Consider the following 20,042-nt stretch of genomic DNA (forward strand, 5'->3'; position numbering starts at 1 on the left):
AACAAATACATGCAAACAAGATATAATCCAATTTTCAATATAATGTATTGACACAAACTCTTTGGACAAGATAAAAAAAAATGGTGGCATGGGAAGTTGGCTGTTATATTTCCACAGGTTACAACCACAGCTGTTACAGACCATGTAGAGGACAAGGAACATTTCTGATGGGAGAAGCAGGAATAAAGATAAACCCACACTTAAAATCTGCAGTTATTGTTCAGGCAAGGAGTCATGGTCAAGGTGAATTTCCATTCTAATACAAAAAGTTAGGACAGCCCCCAAAATGCCAGTGTGACATTATTAAATAAGGCTGTATATTTTAATGGCATTCCTTTAATATTGAGAAAGAAAAAAGAGTTTTATAATTCAGTCAGAAAAAGTGATATAAGATATATGCTTTATTCCCATGGATTTCTGAAATTATAGATTTAAAAAAAAACTCTACCTTATTCAAATTTACCCCTGCTATTTAATATTATGCCAACCAAACTGACACAATCATTGCTCCCGAAAGAACAGATTATAAAATCTAATACATTGCAGCCAATTGGTTAACAACAACAACAACAAAAAACTAAAGAACATGAACTTTTACAACAATTTACAGAGCTCTTTTTTTTTTAACTTAATAAATAAGAAAAATATGCTTTGGATAAGGCATTGCTTCAGCATTTCTCAGAGAATAAGGCACACAATCACTAGCATTACAAATTACAAATGTGTAAGAAAATCTCAAGACAGCAAATGGTACTTAGGATACTAAAAAAAAAAAAAATCAAGTGTCTTCAGGGCACTGACTTTTATAACACAGTAACATTAAACTATGAAAATGTAAAATTTCACAGCAACTAAATTTTCCTTCTCTAATAAAGGTCAATCATTTTTAACAGATCAACCTGAAAGAACAAAGAAAAAGCAAATTTCCTAAAACCCCTTCATTTTCAAAAACATGTTTCGTCTCTCAGTATCAGGCAGATATTTTTAAAATTACTTAACAATATAATATTTTAAAATAAGTGAGCAAATAAATTGATAGCAACTAAAACAACTTTAATGGCACATTCAGGAGTTTACATTTGAAACAACATTACCGGTAAATCTTTTTTAGTGCCAAATCAAATTGCATGGTTATAAGCCAAGTATCAATATTTTGTTAATTTTTAACAAATACTTTGCTAAATTTAGTTATGTTTTTCAGAACAGTTAAAACCTTAACACATGAGAGTTTTGGGCAAGGATACTAAAAAAATAATACTTGAGTAGGATGTTACTACAGCCATTAAATTACAATAATTATTTCCTAAAGTGATTCCTGAAACAATAATCTAGATCTACTGTTAGTAACTTTTATGAGTATTATAATTAGTATCTTTTATGAAAATTATTTCTCACAAGGGCACCAAAACAGACTCTGCCAATAATCACGACTCTCTAAAGTACTTGGCTGATCAAACTTCCTTCAGGATCAACATACATGAAATAAAGAAATGGGAGTGTTCACTATACATCTTATTCATGATCTCATTTATTTTGGCTGTTTCACTATTTCGGTATCTCAAGAAAACGCTGATACAAATGCTGACTTTTTACAAACTAGTTGCCCTACGATTTGATCTGTTTTTCCTCCTGAAGTGGCCTGCCTTAAACAAATACCTCCAGAAAAACTTAACTGGATGTCAACCTATTAAAGCTATTAGTAAAGCCAGGTAAACAGAAGAAACATCATCAAAGAACTCTATCATGGAATAAATGAAACTCTAATATTGTACTAGTGTTAGAGAAGACAGAATTATGACAAGATATGATTTTTTAAGTGTACATGCTGGGGCACCTGGGTGGCTCTGTCAGTTAAACGTCTGCCTTCAGCTCAGGTCCTGATCCCAGGGTCCTGGGATTGAGCCCTGCATCAGGCTCCCTACTCAGTGGGGAGTCTGCTTCTCCCTCTCCCCCTGCTATTCTCCCTGCATGTGCTCTCTGGCTCTGTCAAATAAATAAGTAAAATCTTTTAGAAAAAAGTGTACATGCCTCCTGAGCAAGAGGATTCAGGAATTATAATAATATAATATGTTGTTGAAAATTCATTTGATAGTGTCAGCTACCCTTAATTATCATTGTCTGAACCATTTGCTTCTCTAAGACTGGCATACAATTACCTCAAACATCAATATGAATTCCATGTTTTGAAGACATCATTTGTCTGGTCCCTGTTAAATACATAATGAATGAACAGATGTGAGGTAAAGAGGAGGTGATTATGACATAAAGCCAGAATGGCAGTGGAGAAGTTTTTCCAAATGGGCATATCCACAAGCCATGACGAATTCCATCTCGGATATGATGTGAGGTCCAGGATATAAACAGCATCCAGGGAAGAAAGCACCATGAGTCTTTGAGCTTGAAAAGGTGCATAGTAAACTTCAGGGTCAGGGCCACAACTGGTATCACAGTAGAGCAGTGAAGAAAAGGTCTTCGTGGAAGAGTCAAAGCAGCCTGCCGGGGAAAGCAGTAGCTAGTATCATTTCCTTCTTGGCAAACAACATTTTTAAAAAGAATATTTTATTTATTTATTCATGACAGGCACAGAGAGAGAGAGGGAGGCAGAGACACAGGCAGAGGGAGAAGCAGGCTCCGTGCCGGGAGCCCCATGCGGGATTTGATCCCGGGAATCCAGGATTATGCCCTGTGCCGAAGGCAGGTGCAAAATCGCTGAGCCACCCAGGGATCCCTGGCAAACAACATTTTGTAGATGCTTCTTAATATTCTAAAATATTTTCTAGGAGTCTATTAGAAATACAATGGATTAGCGCCGCCTTCAGTCCAGGGCGTGGAGTCCCACGTCAGGCTCCCTGCATGGAGCCTGCTTCTCCTTCTGCCTGTGTCTCTGCTTCTCTCTCTCTCTCTCTCTCTCTGTGTGTGTCTCTATGAATAAATAAATAAAATCTTAAAAAGAAAAAGAAATATACAATGGAAACATTTTCTATGTCACCTCTAGATACATGTATCTAGAGGATGTATCACATCCATTTCATAGAAAGCAAATAAGATATGAGTAGGACATTCTTTGCATTAACAATTAAATCAAGATCTCGAGAACATAGCGATTAATTTTTTAAAGTTTCCTGGTATTTGCTTAGAAAAGTCACAATACAAATGCTAATTTATATTCCAAATGTATGGTTTATGTAAATTTGGAGTTTTAGAGAATTATCTGGGCCTCTAAGCATTGAAAAAAAAAAACTACAACCAAATAAAATATCCTTCTACTAATAAAGGCTAAAATTCCCTACTAAAAAGGGAAATATTTTTGTTATCAACACTTCATATTAGCCTTGAATATTTTCAAAATGCACTTAACATTTAGGAAGATATTATTTTTAAAAGATTATATTTATTTATTCATGAGACACACACACACACACAGAGGCAGAGACATAGGCAGAGGGAGAAGCAGGCTACATGCAGGGGGCCTAATGTGGGACTCGATCCCAGGACTCCAGGATCACGCCCTGGGCGGAAGGCAGGTGCTAAACCATTGACCCACCCAGGGGTCCCAGAAAGATATTATTTTAAATAAGTATTATAAAGTTGGGTTAAACTCCAGTAAAAATTTTAAACCATTACAAAAAATGTATTCACTAACTAAACAAATAAAAATTTAAGAGTTAACCCCTGATTGATTCTTGAGTAAGGAAGTTTTTTTGTTGTTGTTTTTGTTTTTTAAATTTTATTTATTTGACAGAGAGTGAACAAGCAAGCAGGGGCAGAAGTAGGCAGAGGGAGAGAGAAGCAGGCTCCCCCCAGAGCAGGGAGCCCAATGCGGGGCTTGATTCCAGGACCCAGGGATCACGACCTGAGCCAAAGGCAGACGCTTAACCAACTGAGCCACCCAGGCACCTCTTGAGTAAGGAAGGTTTTGTTCTCACATACTCTAAAGGCTAATTTTCAATTAGATAATTTCTAAATAACATGGAAGTTGAGGACAGTGAAGACTGCCTAAACCCGAATCTCCCCACACATTATAGACAGGGCAAATAAAACTATACCAAACCCCACTCAGCATAGACAGAAGTCAGAGAGTGCCGCAAATCCTAACGTATTAAAATACACACCACATCAGTGTGCTTTCTCTCCCACCATAAACCAGGAAAGGTGAGGGGACCTAAGATGGATTTACAATTACCGCTGGAAAGAGAAACAATGAAAAGGGTCCTGGTTGATCAGAGCACTGGCTACAAAGCAAGGACTTAAATATGTGCATGATTCAAAGCTTTAAAAGGCATTGGTTCTGGGGGAGAAGATGGCAGAATGGAAGGGACTGGAATCATTTGGACAACGGGTGGTAAAGAGGAAAAGGAAAAGTAAAAAAAAAATAAAATTAGGAACCTATAAAAAAATTAGAAGGCATAACCTCACCACATTAAAATACAAGGCATCCCTTAAAGAGATGGTGCCTTGCCACTGTGTGAAGTCACAGGATCCTTAAACCAGTGTCTTTAGCTCCCACCTACAGACTGATCATCAATCAAAGAGTTTATGCTACATTCCTCTTCCTTCTCCCTCCTCCATATTTTTAGCTGTTTTACTTCTTTTTTTAAAAAAATGTTTTATTTCTTTATTCATGAGAGATAGAGAGAGAGAGAGAGAGGCAGAGACACAGGCAGAGGGAGAAGCAGGCTCCATGCAGGGAGCCTGATGTGGGACTCGATCCTGGGTCTCCAGGATCACGCCCTGAGCCAAAAGCAGGCACCAAACTGCTGAGCCACTCAAGGATCCCAGCTGTTTTATTTTCCACGTGGCCAGAACACATCATGTTCCTGTATTGTTATTCCGCCCTTGTCTCCACACTGTATCATGCTCCTCAACAGCAGGGCGGGACAAGAAAGCCTGAGGAAATCCCTACTCGGAAGATAGCAGGCGTCTGAAGTTGACGTGATTAGCAGTTATACTCTAGATGTCCGAAGGGAAACAGACTCTACACCTTCATTTATGAAGTCTACTTATTTTAATAGATGCAAAGATGTATGCATCTGGGATCCCTGGGTGGTGCAGCAGTTTGGCGCCTGCCTTTGGCCCAGGGTGCGATCCTGGAGACCTGGGATCGAATCCCACGTCGGGCTCCCGGTGCATGGAGCCTGCTTCTCCCTCTGCCTGTGTCTCTGCCTCTCTCTCTCTCTCTGTGACTATCATAAATTAAAATAAATAAATAAAAAAAAAGATGTATGCATCTTTGGCACTTTGTGATGCCAAATAACTTGATTAGCAATATGTCTGTTCACCTTCAGGGAAGTACTAAGTGATAAAAAAAACTGGATGAATGGGCTTTCTTATTTTAAAATAAGGATAGTCTTCTCTAGCTCTAAAATGATCTCTAGATCAATATAATGGTGGTAAAGAAAAATTAAAGACCAGAAAAATTAAACATATATGCTTCTTACCTTTAAAGATAAAGATCCAGCTAGAAAAAAGTGGTCTACATCAATAACAGAGGCTAAAAATCCAGCTAAAATGATTTCTCCAAAGTCAGTTGTCTTCTTGACTCCAATGACAATCGCCCACAACCACATGCCAATCACGCAATGTACTGCGTTATCTGAGAGAGCTCGAAGCCAGTCATTTTGCTGAATTACTGAAAACTGAAGAAGTCTGTCGGCTACCAGGCAAAATATCCCCAGACCAAGGCTAGAAATAAGAGACTCAGTGCTACAAGACTGGAGTAAAGCATGGGTCTTCTCAGCCTCAGATGCCATCACAGACAATATATCAGTATATACTAAAAGCCATGAGGAAACAAACCACTTATTCTTGTTTACATTCCAAGACACCCTAAAATAGAAAGCAGGGGAAAATATTAATGCCATGTAACATTTAAACAAAACAGTATTAGCAATAATTTCATAAATACAAAACCCAGCTGTAAAAATTGGTATCTTTTTTTAAACTGTCGTCAGTTTTATTTTTCCCAACTTCATTGAGATATAATTGATATATAACACTTTCTAAGTTTAAGCTTACACTGTGATGATTTCATATAGACATACTGCAAACGGATTACCAAATAAGGTTAATCTCTGTCACCTCAGACAGTTACCTTTTTGTGCATGTGGAGAGAACGTTAAGACTACTCTCTTAGTAAATCATAAATATAAAAAAATTGTACTTCTTATATGTTGTGTACAATATGCCATGCAGCCCAAAGAGAACAGGTTAGCTTTATTACAGGAACAACAGATTACATGATAGTATGTATCCAGGCGAATTTAAGAAAGCCTACCAACTGTAATCTATTACTTTGAAGTCATCAAATAGTTCTCTCAGCAGTGTGTGCCACATGGTAGTGGGCATCCATTGCGTCTCTGTATCCATCAACTATTTCCATACTTCTGAAAACAGCATCTCCTTTCCTTTAGGAAAATTGTTAATCACAATACCCAAACTCTGGTGCTGATCAATTAGAATTCCCTCTCTTATCAGTAGTAGTAATTACTTAGTAATTACTAATTAGTCATCATTTTCCAGTAGTGATTAGACTAGGGTGAATAACCTAGTGATTAAGGTGACCCAGGCTAGGCCAATCAGACTTCCTTCTAGAACTTTCCTAAGTGGAGCTGGTAGGGGATAGTTCCTTTCCTTCTTACAGACCTGGGCTCCACTACATGGAACAGCCTAAGAAAAAAGAACCATTAAAAAAAAAAAAAGAAAAGAAAAGAAAAGAAAAAAGAACCATAAAGACATCCACAACTCAGGTCCAATCTTTAAGTTTCTCAGAGCTGCCCCAGTTCAAGCAGCTTACCCTTTACTTCTATGAGCTACCCCCACATTCTTCCAATAAATCCTCTTTTTTTTTCTGTTGCCTCTAATCACAGAACTTTAACTGATATAAAAATGGCAATCATAATTCTGTGCTGAGTGCTTACCTGGCATAGAATACTAAATCAGTTATTCAGTTACAGTTATCAATATTATGTGATACCTGAAGTTTTTGATTTGCATTATTTTAATTCTGAGACTAAAGAATAACTAAATGATGTATTAAGAATGATTCAACTTCTATTCTGTAATAAAAACTATTCATAGCTCATTATATATATTCTAAAATTTACAGGGAAACACAAAAGATCTAGAATGGGAAAATAATTTGGAAAAAGATGAGCTAAGCTGAAGGACTTAACACACTATCTGACTTCAAGTCTTACAAAGCTGCAGTAATTAAGACAGTGTGGTATCGGTATAAAGATAGACAAACAGAGCAATGAAACAGAAAAAAAGTGGGATCAGAAATAGATCCACATAGGTGTCTGGGTGGCTCAGTCAGCTGAGCACCTGACTCTTGATCTCAGCTCAGGTATTTTATTTTTAAATATTTTATTTATTTATTCATGAGAGACACACAGAAAGAGGCAGAGATGCAGACAGAGGGAGAAGTGGACTCCCTACAGGGAGCCTGATGCAGGACTTGATCTGAGGACCCAAGGATCAGGACCTCAGCCAAAGGCAGATGCTCAACCACTGAGCCACCCAGATACGACTTAGCTCAGGTCTTGAGCTCAGGTTTGTGAGTTCAAGACGCATGTTGGACTCCACACTCAGTGTGGAGCCTACTTAAACAAAAGAAAAGAAGAGAAAAAATAAATTAAAAAAAGAAACAGATCCATGTATACACTGTCAATTGATTTTTGACAAACATGCAAAAGCAAGTAAATAGAGAAAAGACAGTCCTTTCACCAAATGGTGCTAGAACAACCGCATCGACTACAAAAATAATGAACTTCAATCCATATTTGACTCCATATACAAAATTTAAGTCAAAATGATCAGACTTAAAACATAAAATAGGGGCAGCCCGGGTGGCTCAGCGGTTTAGCACCACCTTCAACCTGGGGCCTGACCCTGGAGACCTGGGATCGAGTCCCACATCAGGCTCCCTGCATGGAGCCTGCTTCTCCCTCTGCCTGTGTCTCTGCCTCTCTCTGTGTGTCTCTCATGAATAAATAAATAAAATCTTTTTTTTTAATTTTTTTTTAAATTTATTTATTTATGATAGTCACAGAGAGAGAGAGAGAGAGAGAGAGAGAGGCAGAGACACAGGCAGAGGGAGAAGCTGGCTCCATGCACTGGGAGCCCGATGTGAGATTCGATCCCGGGTCTCCAGGATCGCGCCCTGGGCCAAAGGCAGGCGCCAAACCACTGCGCCACCCAGGGATCCCAATAAATAAAATCTTAAAAAAAAAATGAAAATAAAATATACATAAAACTACAAAAGTTCTGGAAGAAAACAGTATTTTTGTGTCCTTGGGTTATGCAAAGAGTTCTTAGAAGCAACATCAAAAAGGTCGATCTGTTTTGTAAAAACTGATAAATTGAACTTCATCAAAATTAAGAACTACTGTTCTTTGAAAGACAATGTTAAAAGAATGAAAAGATAAGCCACAGACTGGTAAAAAATATTTGCATATCTCATATTTGATCAAGGATTTATATTCAGAACAAAGAATTCTTAAAAAAGAGAAATAAAACTAATACAAAAATGGGCAAAAGGTCTGAAAAGATACTTTACAAAGAGGATATACGGGTGATCAATAAGCACTTGAAATATGCTCAACATCATTAATCATTAGGGAAATGCACATTAAAACCACAATGAGATACAAGACATACCTATTAGAATGCCTAAAATTAAAGACTTTTCTCAAATGTACAAAAGATGTGGAGCAACCAGAACTCTCATACATTACTGGTGGAAATGTAAAATGATAAACCACTTTTCAGTTTCTCATAAAGTTAAATATACTTCTATCATAGATTCAGTCATTCTACTTCTAGGAATTTACCTGAGTAAATGTGAGCTTACATCTACACGAAGACTTGTACATGATTGTTAATAGCAACTTTACCTACATTAGCTTTGATCCGGAAACAACTCAACTGGATAAACAAAATGTAGAATAAAAAGAAACAAAAAAGTGATACTTAAAAAAAAATTGACGAACCTCAAAATAATGGTGAAATAAGGCAAACCAAAAAGAAAAGAGAGTACATAGTCAACACCCATGGAACTATACAACACAAAGAATGAACCCTAATGTAAACTGTGGACTTCAATATACCAATGTTGGTTTATTAATTGTGACAGGTGTACCACACTAATGCAAAATATTAGTAAAAGGGATGAATGTGTGTAGAGGAAGAAGTAACATATGGGAATACTCTGTACTATCTGCTCAATTTTTCTGTAAACCTAAAACTGCTATAAAAAAGAAAAGTCTTAATTTTTAAAAAGTAAATTAATGAAGCAAGCATGAGAAATGTTATAATTGTTCAGTATAGGTAATGGATATACTATTGTTCATTATACTATCTTCTAGTTTCCTACGTGTTTGAAATTTTCATTTATAAATGTTTTTAAAAGAATATTTAACATGATTCCATTTATATAAAATTCTAAAAAATGGAAACCAATTTAAGTGACAGAGAGCAGACTGGGATAGGAGAGGCCAGAGGGATTAAAAAAGGAGCATAAGGAAACTGCCAGAACAGATGTGTTCATTATCTTGATTGTGGTGATAGTTTCATGGTTTATAGTTTCATATATACATCAAAATGTATCAAAATATACATTTTAAATATGTACAGTTTATTATGTGTCAGTTATGCCCCAACAAAGATGTTAAAAAGTTAGGAAAATATACTATATTGTCAATAACAACAGCAGGCTTTCATGCAAAAGGAGCACTCTAAAAAACAAGAGGATATGGAGATGAAAAGCCTGATTGCCCAAATAAAAGCTCAACAGGAACCACGCACAGTAAAATGAATGCTTCAAAACACAGTAAGAACGTTTTCCAAAAGCTACATGGGGAAAAAAAAAATGAGAGTTGGAACACTGAAAGAAAAAAAAAAAGATAAATTCCCTTAGAGTTTCCAAATCCTGTCCCCCACCAAAAAAGAGTTATCTGCAAAAGGAGAATGTAATTTATATCAATAATAAATGCCAAAATATTGTGAAGTAACATTTACAAAGCTCTGAGAGAAAAAGGATCATGACCGTAGGATTCTACATGAACTCTATTATGGCACCTCTGTAACAATCATGAATTTCAATAGTTTTGCCTTAGAAATTATAAAGAAATTATAATAGCGAGGTGCCAAGGTGGTTCAGTCAGTTAAGCATCTGCCTTCAGCTCAGATAATGATCACAGGGTCCTGGGCATCTGGCTCCCTGCTCAGCCAGGAGTCTGCTTCTCTCTCTCCTCTGCCCCTCCCCCTGCTCATGCTCTCTTTCAAATAAATAAGTAAAATCTTTAAAAAACCTCTCTTTTTTTTGGGGGGGGGGTCCCTGGGTGGCTCAGCAGTTGAGTGTCTGCCTTTGGCTCAGGGCGTGATCCTGGGATTCAGGATCGAGTCCTGCATCGGGCTCCCTGCGAGGAGCCTACTTCTCCCTCTGCCTGTGTCTCTGCCTCTCTTTGTCTCTCATGAATAAAAAAGACTTTTTTAAAAAAGATTTTATTTATTTATTCATGAGAGACACAGAGAGAGAGAGGCAGAGGGAGAGGCAGTTTCCTGAGGGGAACCCAATGGAGGACTAAATCCCAGGACCCGGGGATCACAACCTGAGCCAAAGGCAGATTCTCAACCACTGAGCCACCCAGGTGCCCCTCAAAAAATCTTTAAGAGAAAAAAAGAATTTATAACAGCTATGTATGATTTCTGGGGGAAAAAGAATGGAAGAATAGGACTTCTAAATCTCTAGGGAGAGAGAAGAGTAATAAAGAAACCTTGATCAGAACAGCAAAACAGAAAATGGGGAAAAAAAATAGAGAACTTTACTGTCACTCTGACCCCCTAAAGAGTAAAAGAGACCAATCATCAAACACAAATACCACAATAAATGTGGATGTATCAAATTTATCTATAAAGAAATAGATTGGGACAAAAGGAAACATCCAAATTATTGTTCATAAGAAAATATTTCAAACAGTTTCAGCAATATATAAAATAAAGAAATAAGAAAATATACAAGCCAAAAAAAGCAGCTATGGTAATACTAATATCAAATATAGATTCATGGCAAAGGACTCAGTGGGGCTAAAAAGGATAAAATATTCAAGTCATAGTAAAGTTATATGAGAAAATGCTTACAGGGCACCGGGTGGCTCAGCTGGTTAAGCGTCCGACTCTTGATTTCAGCTCAGGTCATGATCTCAGGGTCGTAGGATCGAGCCCAAAGTCAGGCTCCATACTCAGAGTAGAGTCTGCTTGCAAATCTTTCTCCTCTCCCTCAGTGCCTTCCCACCCCCCATTCTCTCTCTCTCTCTCGCACTCCTGTGCTCTCTAAAAATAAATAAAATCTTAAAAAAAAAGAAGATGCATACGTGACAAACAGCAAAACAGTAAGATATGCAAATTAAATCAAGTAGCCAAAAATAGGTGTAGATAATCTGAATAATATAATTTGATTTCATACGCAGGTCTAAAATTACGTATTTTACATGGAAAACACATTCTTTCTAAATGTCCATGAAACATTTACAAAAGTTAACTACCCATTTGCTCATCCATAAGAAAAATGTCCACAAAATCTAAAAACTGGAAATGTTCAGGCCGAATTCTCTGACCACATTGCAATACAATTCATTTCTAAATTGTTAAAAAAAAAAAAAAAAAAGAGTGGCCTAGTTAGCTCAAAGAAACTAAGCTTAAATGGTGGTGCAAGTAATACCTTTAGAGCCAGGAGACTTGTTTTGAAGTATCTACGCTCTGTGCACATTTCAGGAAGGAAAACAAAAGTTCAGAGAGCAAGGACTCTACTTTGTTTATTATTATACCTTTCACACATACTAAGTGCTCAATAAGTGTTGAATGAAGTCATGAAAAATCTTCATTCACTGTATCTGTTATCCAGCAGGTATTGCAAATTAAATACTTCAATGGCATTTAGTAAAATGTAACATCCATTCCTGGGATCTGCATTTTTAGCAAGTATGAATACCAGGTAATTCTTATATTCACTAAACATTGTGAGAAACACTAGTTTATCAGAAACAAAAATGATGAAAACCAAGAAACATTACCTTAAAAGTTAGAAACAGTATAGCTATTAGAATATTGTTCTGGCAGTTTCACTCTAAGTAATGAGGGAAGGGAGGGGGAGGGAGGGAATGGGGAAAGAAAATGTATCATTACTTCACCAGGAAGAAAAAGGTAATTGCATCAGTTTGCAAGTAAACCCACAGCCTATTAAAGAGAATCCACTGAAAACCATTAGAATTTAAATTGCACAGGGTGCCTGAGTGACTCAGATCTTTCAGCTCCAGTCGTGATCTCAGGGCCCTTGGGATTCAGCCCGGAGTCAGGCTCCCTGCCCAGTGGGAGTCTGCTTCTCCCTCTCTCAGCCTCTCCCGCTGTTCATGAGATCGCTCTCTCTCACTGTCTCAAATGAATAAATAAAACCTTTTAAAAAAGAATTTAAGTTGCAAATGGTGGCTAATTCAAGATAAATACTAATCTTTATAATATACAAGCAATCATCATAAGAAAAAAATGGGAAAAAGAATGTTCACAACAGCAATAAAAACCCAAACATCAAGGAATAATCTAAACAGGAAATATTTATGAAGAAAACAACAAAGTTGTATTAAAGAACACAAAAGATCAATCAGTTCTTTAGAGCTCTGGTGGCTTCATACTATATTGATTCAGCTTAGCTGGAAGCACATTTTTCAGAATTCCCTTCCTTGTGAAGTTCTTATATAGTTCTTCCTTGCATCGTAGTGATGACTGTAGGAGGCACCGTGCGTGAGACCAGGGAAGCAGAAGTGAAGCAGCAGCCACATTTGGCAGCAAGCCACACTTGCAAGTCCAGTGCCAGACACACTGTAGAGCTTGCACATGATCTGTTAGCTCTCCTTGTTGGCATGGGCAAACGGGCTGGCCTGCAGCTCCTTCGGCTTCTCCAAATGCCAGGTCTGCATGTGCAACCCCAGCGTCAAGAGTGCTAGCCTCTCCTGCCGATCACCCACAGCATAAAACTGGAGTTGATGAGAAGCCAGTGCAGATTCCATTCTGTCCTTGCTCTCCTCCACATCCGCCTTTCCTTCTTCAATGTCTGTCTAGTTGATCTGTAACCACTTCAGGCTTAACAACAGACTCAGAGGCAGGAGTCTGACCAGACTGCTTTGGCAGCCCCCACAATTACAGGTCTAACCCCTGCATAAATCTTGCATTTTTTAGGAGGCAAAGTAGTTCTGCTTCTTTGATGGAGCTTAACTAATACAAGAGCCAGAGCATTTTATTGAGTAAGAAGAAAACACTGATGGTATTATTCTTCTCAAATGGAACCTATAAATTTAGTATCATTCTAATTAAAATCATGAAGGGATTTTCTTGTAGGCACCTCACAAAACATTTCTAAATTTCGCTTAAAAGAGTAAATGCCAGTAAACTTGAAAAAGCAGAGTAATGGGTGCCTGAGTGGCTCACTTTTTTGGGTGTATGCCCCCTGGCTCAGGTCATGATTTCAGGGTCCTAGGATCAAGCCCCACATCGGGCTCCCTCCTTGGCAGAGTCTGCTTCTCCCTCTTCCTCTGTGCTCTCTCTCACACTCTCTCAAATAAAATCTTTAAAAAAAGAGAAAGAAAAGCAGAGTAATATGAGTACTGAAAAGTGAATGCAAAGTCCAGAAATCGATTAAGTGTGTGAATGGGGAATACGTATATAACTCTAAATTGGTAGAGGAACAATTATTATTAAACTCAGATCCTGTATCAGTCAGGGTTCTTAAGTGCATGGAAAAGAAAACACTTTGGCAGTAAATGCAAAAAAATGAATTTATTAAAAAGGTATTGGGAAATCACAGATTTGCCAGGTTGCAAAAATGAGGCCTCAAAGTTATGCCTCAAGCACCTCAGTGAAAATGACACCAGACAAACTGGTCTGGTGAAGACCTCCCTACTACTGAGCCCACCTTACACTGCCTAACACTTGTCACTAGATATTACCACTGGCTTTGTGCCACAGCTGCACTGTCTGCTCCCACCATGGAAGACTCTTGGCAGTACATTTATTTGATCCCAATACAAATTTTGGAGTGGGGCAGGGTATGTGTCTGATTGGCTGGGCCTGTATCACATGACTAGCTGCAAGGGAGGTTGGAAAAGATAGAATTTGGCCTTTTCAGCCTATATTGTAGAAAGTGGGCTGTTTCTTCCACTTGCATTAGAACAGCATGCTCACAAATATACTATGCTGGATAGGAAGTGAGGAGTCCACACTAGCAGTCAGTTAGGTTTTAACTGCCAAGTAATACTGGAGAGGGTCAATCATCAGATGAAACCTGAAATTGGGTCATCTGCTTTCAATCTGTGCAATGCATAGTTTAATATGGTAAAGCTGTTTAATCAAACAACTCTAGGTTTTAAAATGTCACATTCACATAGACTAGAGTTTTACAATATAATAGAATGTTTCCCTGGTTAAATTAAGAAAGGGAATCAGTTTCATTGACTAGCTGCCTGGAAAACTTCTTTGATTAAACAGCTTTTGTAATCAGTTTGGTTACCAAATTTGGGATATTTACATGAATTTGTAAACTAACTTCTACATAGTTCAGCTAGCTTGACTTTTAGAGAAGAGCTCAAAATTATTTTTTAAATGTTGAAACAGGGCAGCTTGAGCGGGGGGGGTGTGCTCAGCGGTTTAGCGACACCTTCAGCCCAGGGCCTGATCCTGGAGACCTGGGGTCGAGTCCCATGTTGGGCTCCCTGCATGGAGCCTGCTTCTCCCTCTGCCTGTGTCTCTGCCTCTCTCATGAATAAATAAATAAAATCTTTAAAACAAACATACAAACATACAAATAAATAAAATGTTGAAACACATGACCACCTAAGAATGTAAAACTTATACATGGCAAAGTTAAATACAAATGGAGGAAATTTAGAACCTTTATGATGGGGAAAGATTCAAATTTTACTTTATTAAGGGCTCTTAAAATTAAGAAGGAAAAGTAAGTATCCCAATAATAAAGTGGGCAATGTCTATGAAAAGGCAATCTGGAAAGGGAAGAAATACAAATGATAAAAAAAATTACAGAAGGTTTCAATTTTATTAGCAATCAATTGAATTTAAATTAAAACAATGAGATTTCAATGTAAATTGATAAAAGATTGCTAATGCTGTTAGTAGTGGTAGGGAAATGACCCTTCACGCTGTGTATTAGCAGGATTATAAACTGGTATAGTTTTCTAGTGGATAATTTGATAATATGAATCAAAAATCCTTTAAAAATGAACAAATATTTTTAAAAAGGTTTTATTTATTTTAGAGAGAGCACACAAGCAGGGAGAGGGATAAAGGGAGATGGAGAAGCAGATTCCCCATTGAGCAGGGAGGCCTACGTGGGGCTCAACTCTAGGACCCTGAGATCATGATGTGAGCCGAATGCAGACGCTTAACTGAGTCACTCAGGTGCCCCAAAAATGAGCAAATATTTTTGACTCTGCATTTTCAATTATAGAAATTTATCCAAAGAAAATAAGTAGATTTAAATACAAAGAATTACATATCGATATTCAGCATTAGCATAGTTTATAAGGAAAAATTAGAAACTCTATGTCCCAAATATAAGACCAGTGAAATAAATGCCACACAACTATGGAGCCATTAAAACAAAACAAAACAAAACTATTCTCATCTTTATTGACATGAAAAGATGCTCAACATATTAAAATTTAAAATGTAGCCTATAAAATATGTAAAATTTTAATTTTGGTTAAAAATACATACATATGCTGCATATTTAAAAATATAGGAAACTGTTCACTTGGCTTGTATTTCACTCATGGGCTTAAATATGATCAGTACTTTCTTCCCCTTTCTTTGATTCCCTAAACATTTTCTTTTCTTTCTTTCTTTTTTTTTTTTAGAGAGTGAGAAAGAGAGAGAGAGCGAGCATGCAGGCAGGGGTGAGGGCAGATGGAGAGGGAGAAAGAAAATCTTAAGCAGACTCCATCCATGCTCAATGTGGAGCCCGACATGGGGCTACACACAGGGCTGATCTCATAACCCTGACATTATGACCTGAGCCAAAATCAAGAGTTAGACGCTTAATCGACTTATCATCCAGCCACCCATAATTCCCTAAACATTTTCAATGTCTTACTATTATGGCCACGAGACAAATAAAGCTACTCTGAAGTTAGTCAGAAGCATTAAACAGCTCAGACCATGATGCTACAGTCAGTCTTTTAAAAGCATAATTTTTGAAAAGTAGAAACATACTTAAAACTTTATAAATATGTACTAATAAAAATATTAGAATTTACATCAATAAACATTAATAAAACTTTGTAAGTAAAATTAATAACATAAAAATAATTTATTCACATTTATGTATTAGTTTACCCAAAGCCTGTACAAAAGATTTCTATATTTCCAGGTGAAATAAAGTTATATAGATTCCTTTAATTCTTTCAAATTGTGAGGAAGACTTGCTTTGCACAGAACTGTTTTGTTAATGATAATGGGATCTACAACAATCCTCAAATTCTCGGTCATTTGCAATAATGAAATTGTTCTGAAAATCACTAAGATTGGGTTAAAGTCTACGGACTCTTCTAGGATCCCACACACTTTCAAGCAGGAGTTATGATCAAAATGTAAAAAAATGCAAAAGATATCCCCAGGGTCATGAATCCTTTCTATAAACCTCAGGATTTTCAATCATTTGTTTCTACTTTACAAAATAAACTCTTGACACTGGCATGGATAAAGAAGTTAACATGTTTAAAGGTTCCGTGCATATAATTTTAAAGTATATGAAATATCCCTTTGAACCAAGGACAGATGCCAGTATTCACTTAGCTGGAGGGGAACTGGGACACATAAATTTCAATTAATGAGAAGCCAGAGAGGTGCTACACTAAGCAGCAATATCTCCCTCCTTCAGTAAGCTGTGGCGTGCAATTCTGCCTAAAGAAGAAAGGCCACTTAGGTTGAAGAGTGTAAGAATGTAGGCTGGATACACATAGAAGCTCAACAGAAAAGCTCTGCTGCCACTCAAACTATGCTCATATATTTATTACAAACTCATTTTCAGATCTTATCCCAGAAAGGGAACAAAAATAAAAGGTCATTATTCACTTACTGCGAACTGCATGATGCCACTATAAAGCCACTGCATTACATCCATCCTCTTTTACTCTTGAAACAATTTTTATCACCCCAAAATATATTTAAATGTTACTAACCTTGTGTTTTACATAAATTCAGATTCTAAAAAGATGGGGTGGCTAATGACGTGTTACAAGCAAAGTGAAACATCAAAAGATCACTTCAAGTACTTAAATGATGATCCAAATTTAGTGACCTGAAAAAGAAAACCTTATTGTTCAACTATATTATGGTTTATGAATAGGAACAAATACACATAATGGGATAGCACAAAATGCACTTTATAAGTGAGAGGTATAAAACAGCTTGCTGGATAAGAGGGGGGCAAAAAGCTAATGAGTGAATGTGGAAGTGGATCCCTCAGCCCCCATCAAGTTTTTAGACGCCCGCAGCCCTGCAAACATCTGGACTACAAAGGCATGGGCCTCTGAGCCAGAATCACTTAGCTAAGCCTCTTCCAAAGTCCTAGGCCCACAGACATAGTAAGATAATACTTGTTAAGTGTTTTAAGCCTCTAAGTTTTGGGGTAATTTGTCATACAGTAATACATATCTAACACAACACTATTTCCATTTTTTACAATGGTGTAATTATGGTCCCAGAAACACAATTCTGACATCTATTCCACTCCAACTGTATTAGTGCAGATATTTAACATCGCTGGCTTAGAATCTGAGTATGGGGATAAGAAAAAAAAAAAAACACTTTTTGAGAAAGAACTTTACTAAGTATACTGTCTCTTATTTATTGTCTCTGATGAGGACGTCCAAGTGTACCCATTTTTCTTCATACCTTTTTCTTCCTTTTTCCACTTCCTACCCCTCCCCTACAAATAGAATGGACTCTGGAACCTCAACAACTATAAAATAACTTTATTCTACATGCTTACTTTTGTTGGGCAGTTTCCTTAATAGTAATTACAATTTTCTTTTAAGCTTGCCACGCATAAAATCTAATGTGAAGGCATTTAATAATAAAGGTTTCATTATACGAGTACAAAGGGTAAGCAGGTAAGCATCTCTCAGCCTACGAACTAAAAATATCTGGAGGATGACTTCTCATCTCCTAACGCCCATAACATGTCCTTATGACTCGCAGCCACTTTCTACGATGGCCAAATTGTCACACCCCATCTCATTACAGTAAGATGCCATCAACTATGGGATCTTTACACATAGCAGTAATCTTTGCTTTCCTTAATTCCACAAACATAATTAGCCAGTTACTTTAATTACACACTACTGTGCAGTGTGTTACTAATCTTAGACAAATCTTTCTGCCAAAACAAGGAACAAATTCTCAACGTAAATAGCATCTGCTTCACTCTCCCTTCACACAAATATTTACAAAGACCTGAGGTAAAAGCAGCCCATAATCTGGTAACTACCTTCAGTACTGCTTTACAAACAAGTCTTCTTCAATGTCAGTGCTGTGAAAGTTAATATGTTTAATTTTTTAAATCAAAAAAAATTCTTTTTTTTTTTTTTTTTTTTACTGTTTCAAATACATTTAATCTCCAAAGAGGCGGTTTCTCAAGCAGGTAGGAAGCTTGATTTTAATTTTTAAAAGTAATCTCAACACCGAAGATGGGGCTGAGGCTGGAACAGACCCCACCGCCTGAGCCAGCCAGGTGCCCCTAACCTATTTAATCTTTTTTTTAAATTTTTTAATTATTTTATTTTTTTTTATTTTTTCTATTTAATTTTTTAATGCTAGAATACCTAAAGCAGATGCTAGATCTTTTTTTTTTTTTTTTTTAGATGCTAGATCTTAATGCGGCTAATGTGCCAAGGAGAGAAGCACAAACCCTGCTCACTTTCACAGAAACTTTATATAGTCTGAATAGGAGATGTTTAGTTCCTACACCACCAGGAATAAAACCTGCAGTTCCGAATTTAAACATCTATCGGGGGCTCAGCAAATTCCCCGAATCATCCCTTCCTAAGGCTGGTGTGATGCAACGATCTTAAGATGCCGATGAAACACGCCGGGCGGGCGGGCGGGCGGGCGGGCGGGCGGGCCTCGCGTTACGAACCAAGCCCTCGCCAGCAGCGCAGGGACCCGGCGCACCTGCGCGCACTCCCGCCCGCGGGGTCCGGGGCGCCGGGGCAAGGCGGCAAGGGGCCAGGGGCGCGACCCCCGCCGCCCGGGGCCGGGCCGGGCCGGGCCGGGCCGAAGCCGCGGGCGCCGAGCCGAGGAGCCCACCGGCGGCCCGGGGAATCTCCGGGGCTCCGCGCACGTCCCGGGACCGCCCCCCGAGCACACCCCGCTGGCTCTCGGGGCCCGCGCGCTCGCCGCCCCTGCACGCCCTCCCCACTGGGACCTGGAGCCCGGCTTCCCACCTCGGGGCGCAGCTCCGGGGCGTCCACTCGACCCCCGCCGCCCGGCCGCTCGCCGAGCTCAGCCGCGCCCACGTCCGGCTTTCCCGGCTGAAGCCCGCGGCGCGCTCGGCGGCCCCGCCCCTCCGCCCCTCCTCCCCCCCCCCCCCCGCGGCAGGCACCATAGAGACGCAGGCCGCCGGCCAGAGGGGCTCCAGCCCGGAAGGTCGGCGCGGAGGACGCCGGGATAGTGGCCCCCGCCTAGCCGACGAGAGCGGGTAGCTCGGTGTTTGGTGGCGCCGGGGGCTCTCCTGAGCCTTCCCCGCCGTGCCCCGTTAGGAGACCTTTAGGAAGCGGGGTGGGAAGGCAAGTGCCTTGTCGGCCTCCTCCGTCGAACCTGACGTTGGCGGCGCCGTGTCCCAGACTTAGCCGCCGACAGACTCGCGACGCACCGCTGCTGGCGGCCGGGAAGCTGGGGACGCCGCAGGGGCGTCCGGCGTGCGGGGGCGGGGTGCGGGGTGCACGGGCCTGCGCGCGGACGCCGAGAGCCGCGGGCCG

General features: G+C 39.0%; 2 protein-coding genes across 7 annotated transcripts; one reads left to right on the forward strand and one right to left on the reverse strand.

Moving 5' to 3' along the window:
- Window positions 1–156: 156 nt before the first annotated feature.
- Window positions 157–19,796, reverse strand: TMEM267 (transmembrane protein 267). Of its 6 annotated transcripts, XM_055325434.1 has the most exons (6): window positions 19,509–19,581; window positions 17,244–17,362; window positions 12,072–12,124; window positions 11,140–11,348; window positions 5,439–5,826; window positions 157–2,493 (listed from the first exon to the last, which is right to left on the reverse strand). In XM_055325434.1, exons 5-6 carry the CDS (start codon window positions 5,748–5,750, stop codon window positions 2,158–2,160), a joined length of 648 nt encoding a protein of 215 aa, XP_055181409.1. In that variant the 5' UTR covers window positions 5,751–5,826; window positions 11,140–11,348; window positions 12,072–12,124; window positions 17,244–17,362; window positions 19,509–19,581; the 3' UTR covers window positions 157–2,157. The 6 variants fall into 6 exon arrangements, with proteins under 6 accessions (XP_055181409.1, XP_055181408.1, XP_055181407.1 ...); XM_055325433.1 differs by lacking the exon at window positions 19,509–19,581 and adding an exon at window positions 19,667–19,796 and having other exon boundaries at window positions 11,140–13,616; XM_055325432.1 differs by having other exon boundaries at window positions 11,140–13,338.
- Window positions 12,774–19,766, forward strand: LOC129509368 (transcriptional regulatory protein AlgP-like). Its single transcript, XM_055324836.1, has 2 exons — window positions 12,774–12,963; window positions 19,138–19,766. The coding sequence occupies exons 1-2, from the start codon at window positions 12,774–12,776 to the stop codon at window positions 19,764–19,766; spliced, it is 819 nt and encodes a 272-aa protein (XP_055180811.1).
- Window positions 19,797–20,042: the final 246 nt, after the last annotated feature.

The sequence above is a fragment of the Nyctereutes procyonoides genome, unplaced genomic scaffold (assembly GCF_905146905.1).
Source record: "Nyctereutes procyonoides isolate TBG_1078 unplaced genomic scaffold, NYPRO_anot_genome, whole genome shotgun sequence".
In the NCBI taxonomy this organism is placed as follows: Eukaryota; Metazoa; Chordata; class Mammalia; order Carnivora; family Canidae; genus Nyctereutes; species Nyctereutes procyonoides.

Coding starts and splice junctions, on each gene's coding strand:
- LOC129509368 (XM_055324836.1), top strand. CDS start 12,774: ATGACTGTAGGAGGCACCGTGCGTGAGACCAGGGAAGCAGAAGTGAAG. Junction 12,964..19,137: donor TCGGCTTCTCCAAATGCCAG/GTCTGCATGTGC, acceptor AACGATCTTAAG/ATGCCGATGAAACACGCCGG.
- TMEM267 (XM_055325433.1), bottom strand. CDS start 5,750: ATGGCATCTGAGGCTGAGAAGACCCATGCTTTACTCCAGTCTTGTAGC. Junction 2,494..5,438: donor CTGGATCTTTATCTTTAAAG/GTAAGAAGCATA, acceptor TTTCCCCGGCAG/GCTGCTTTGACTCTTCCACG.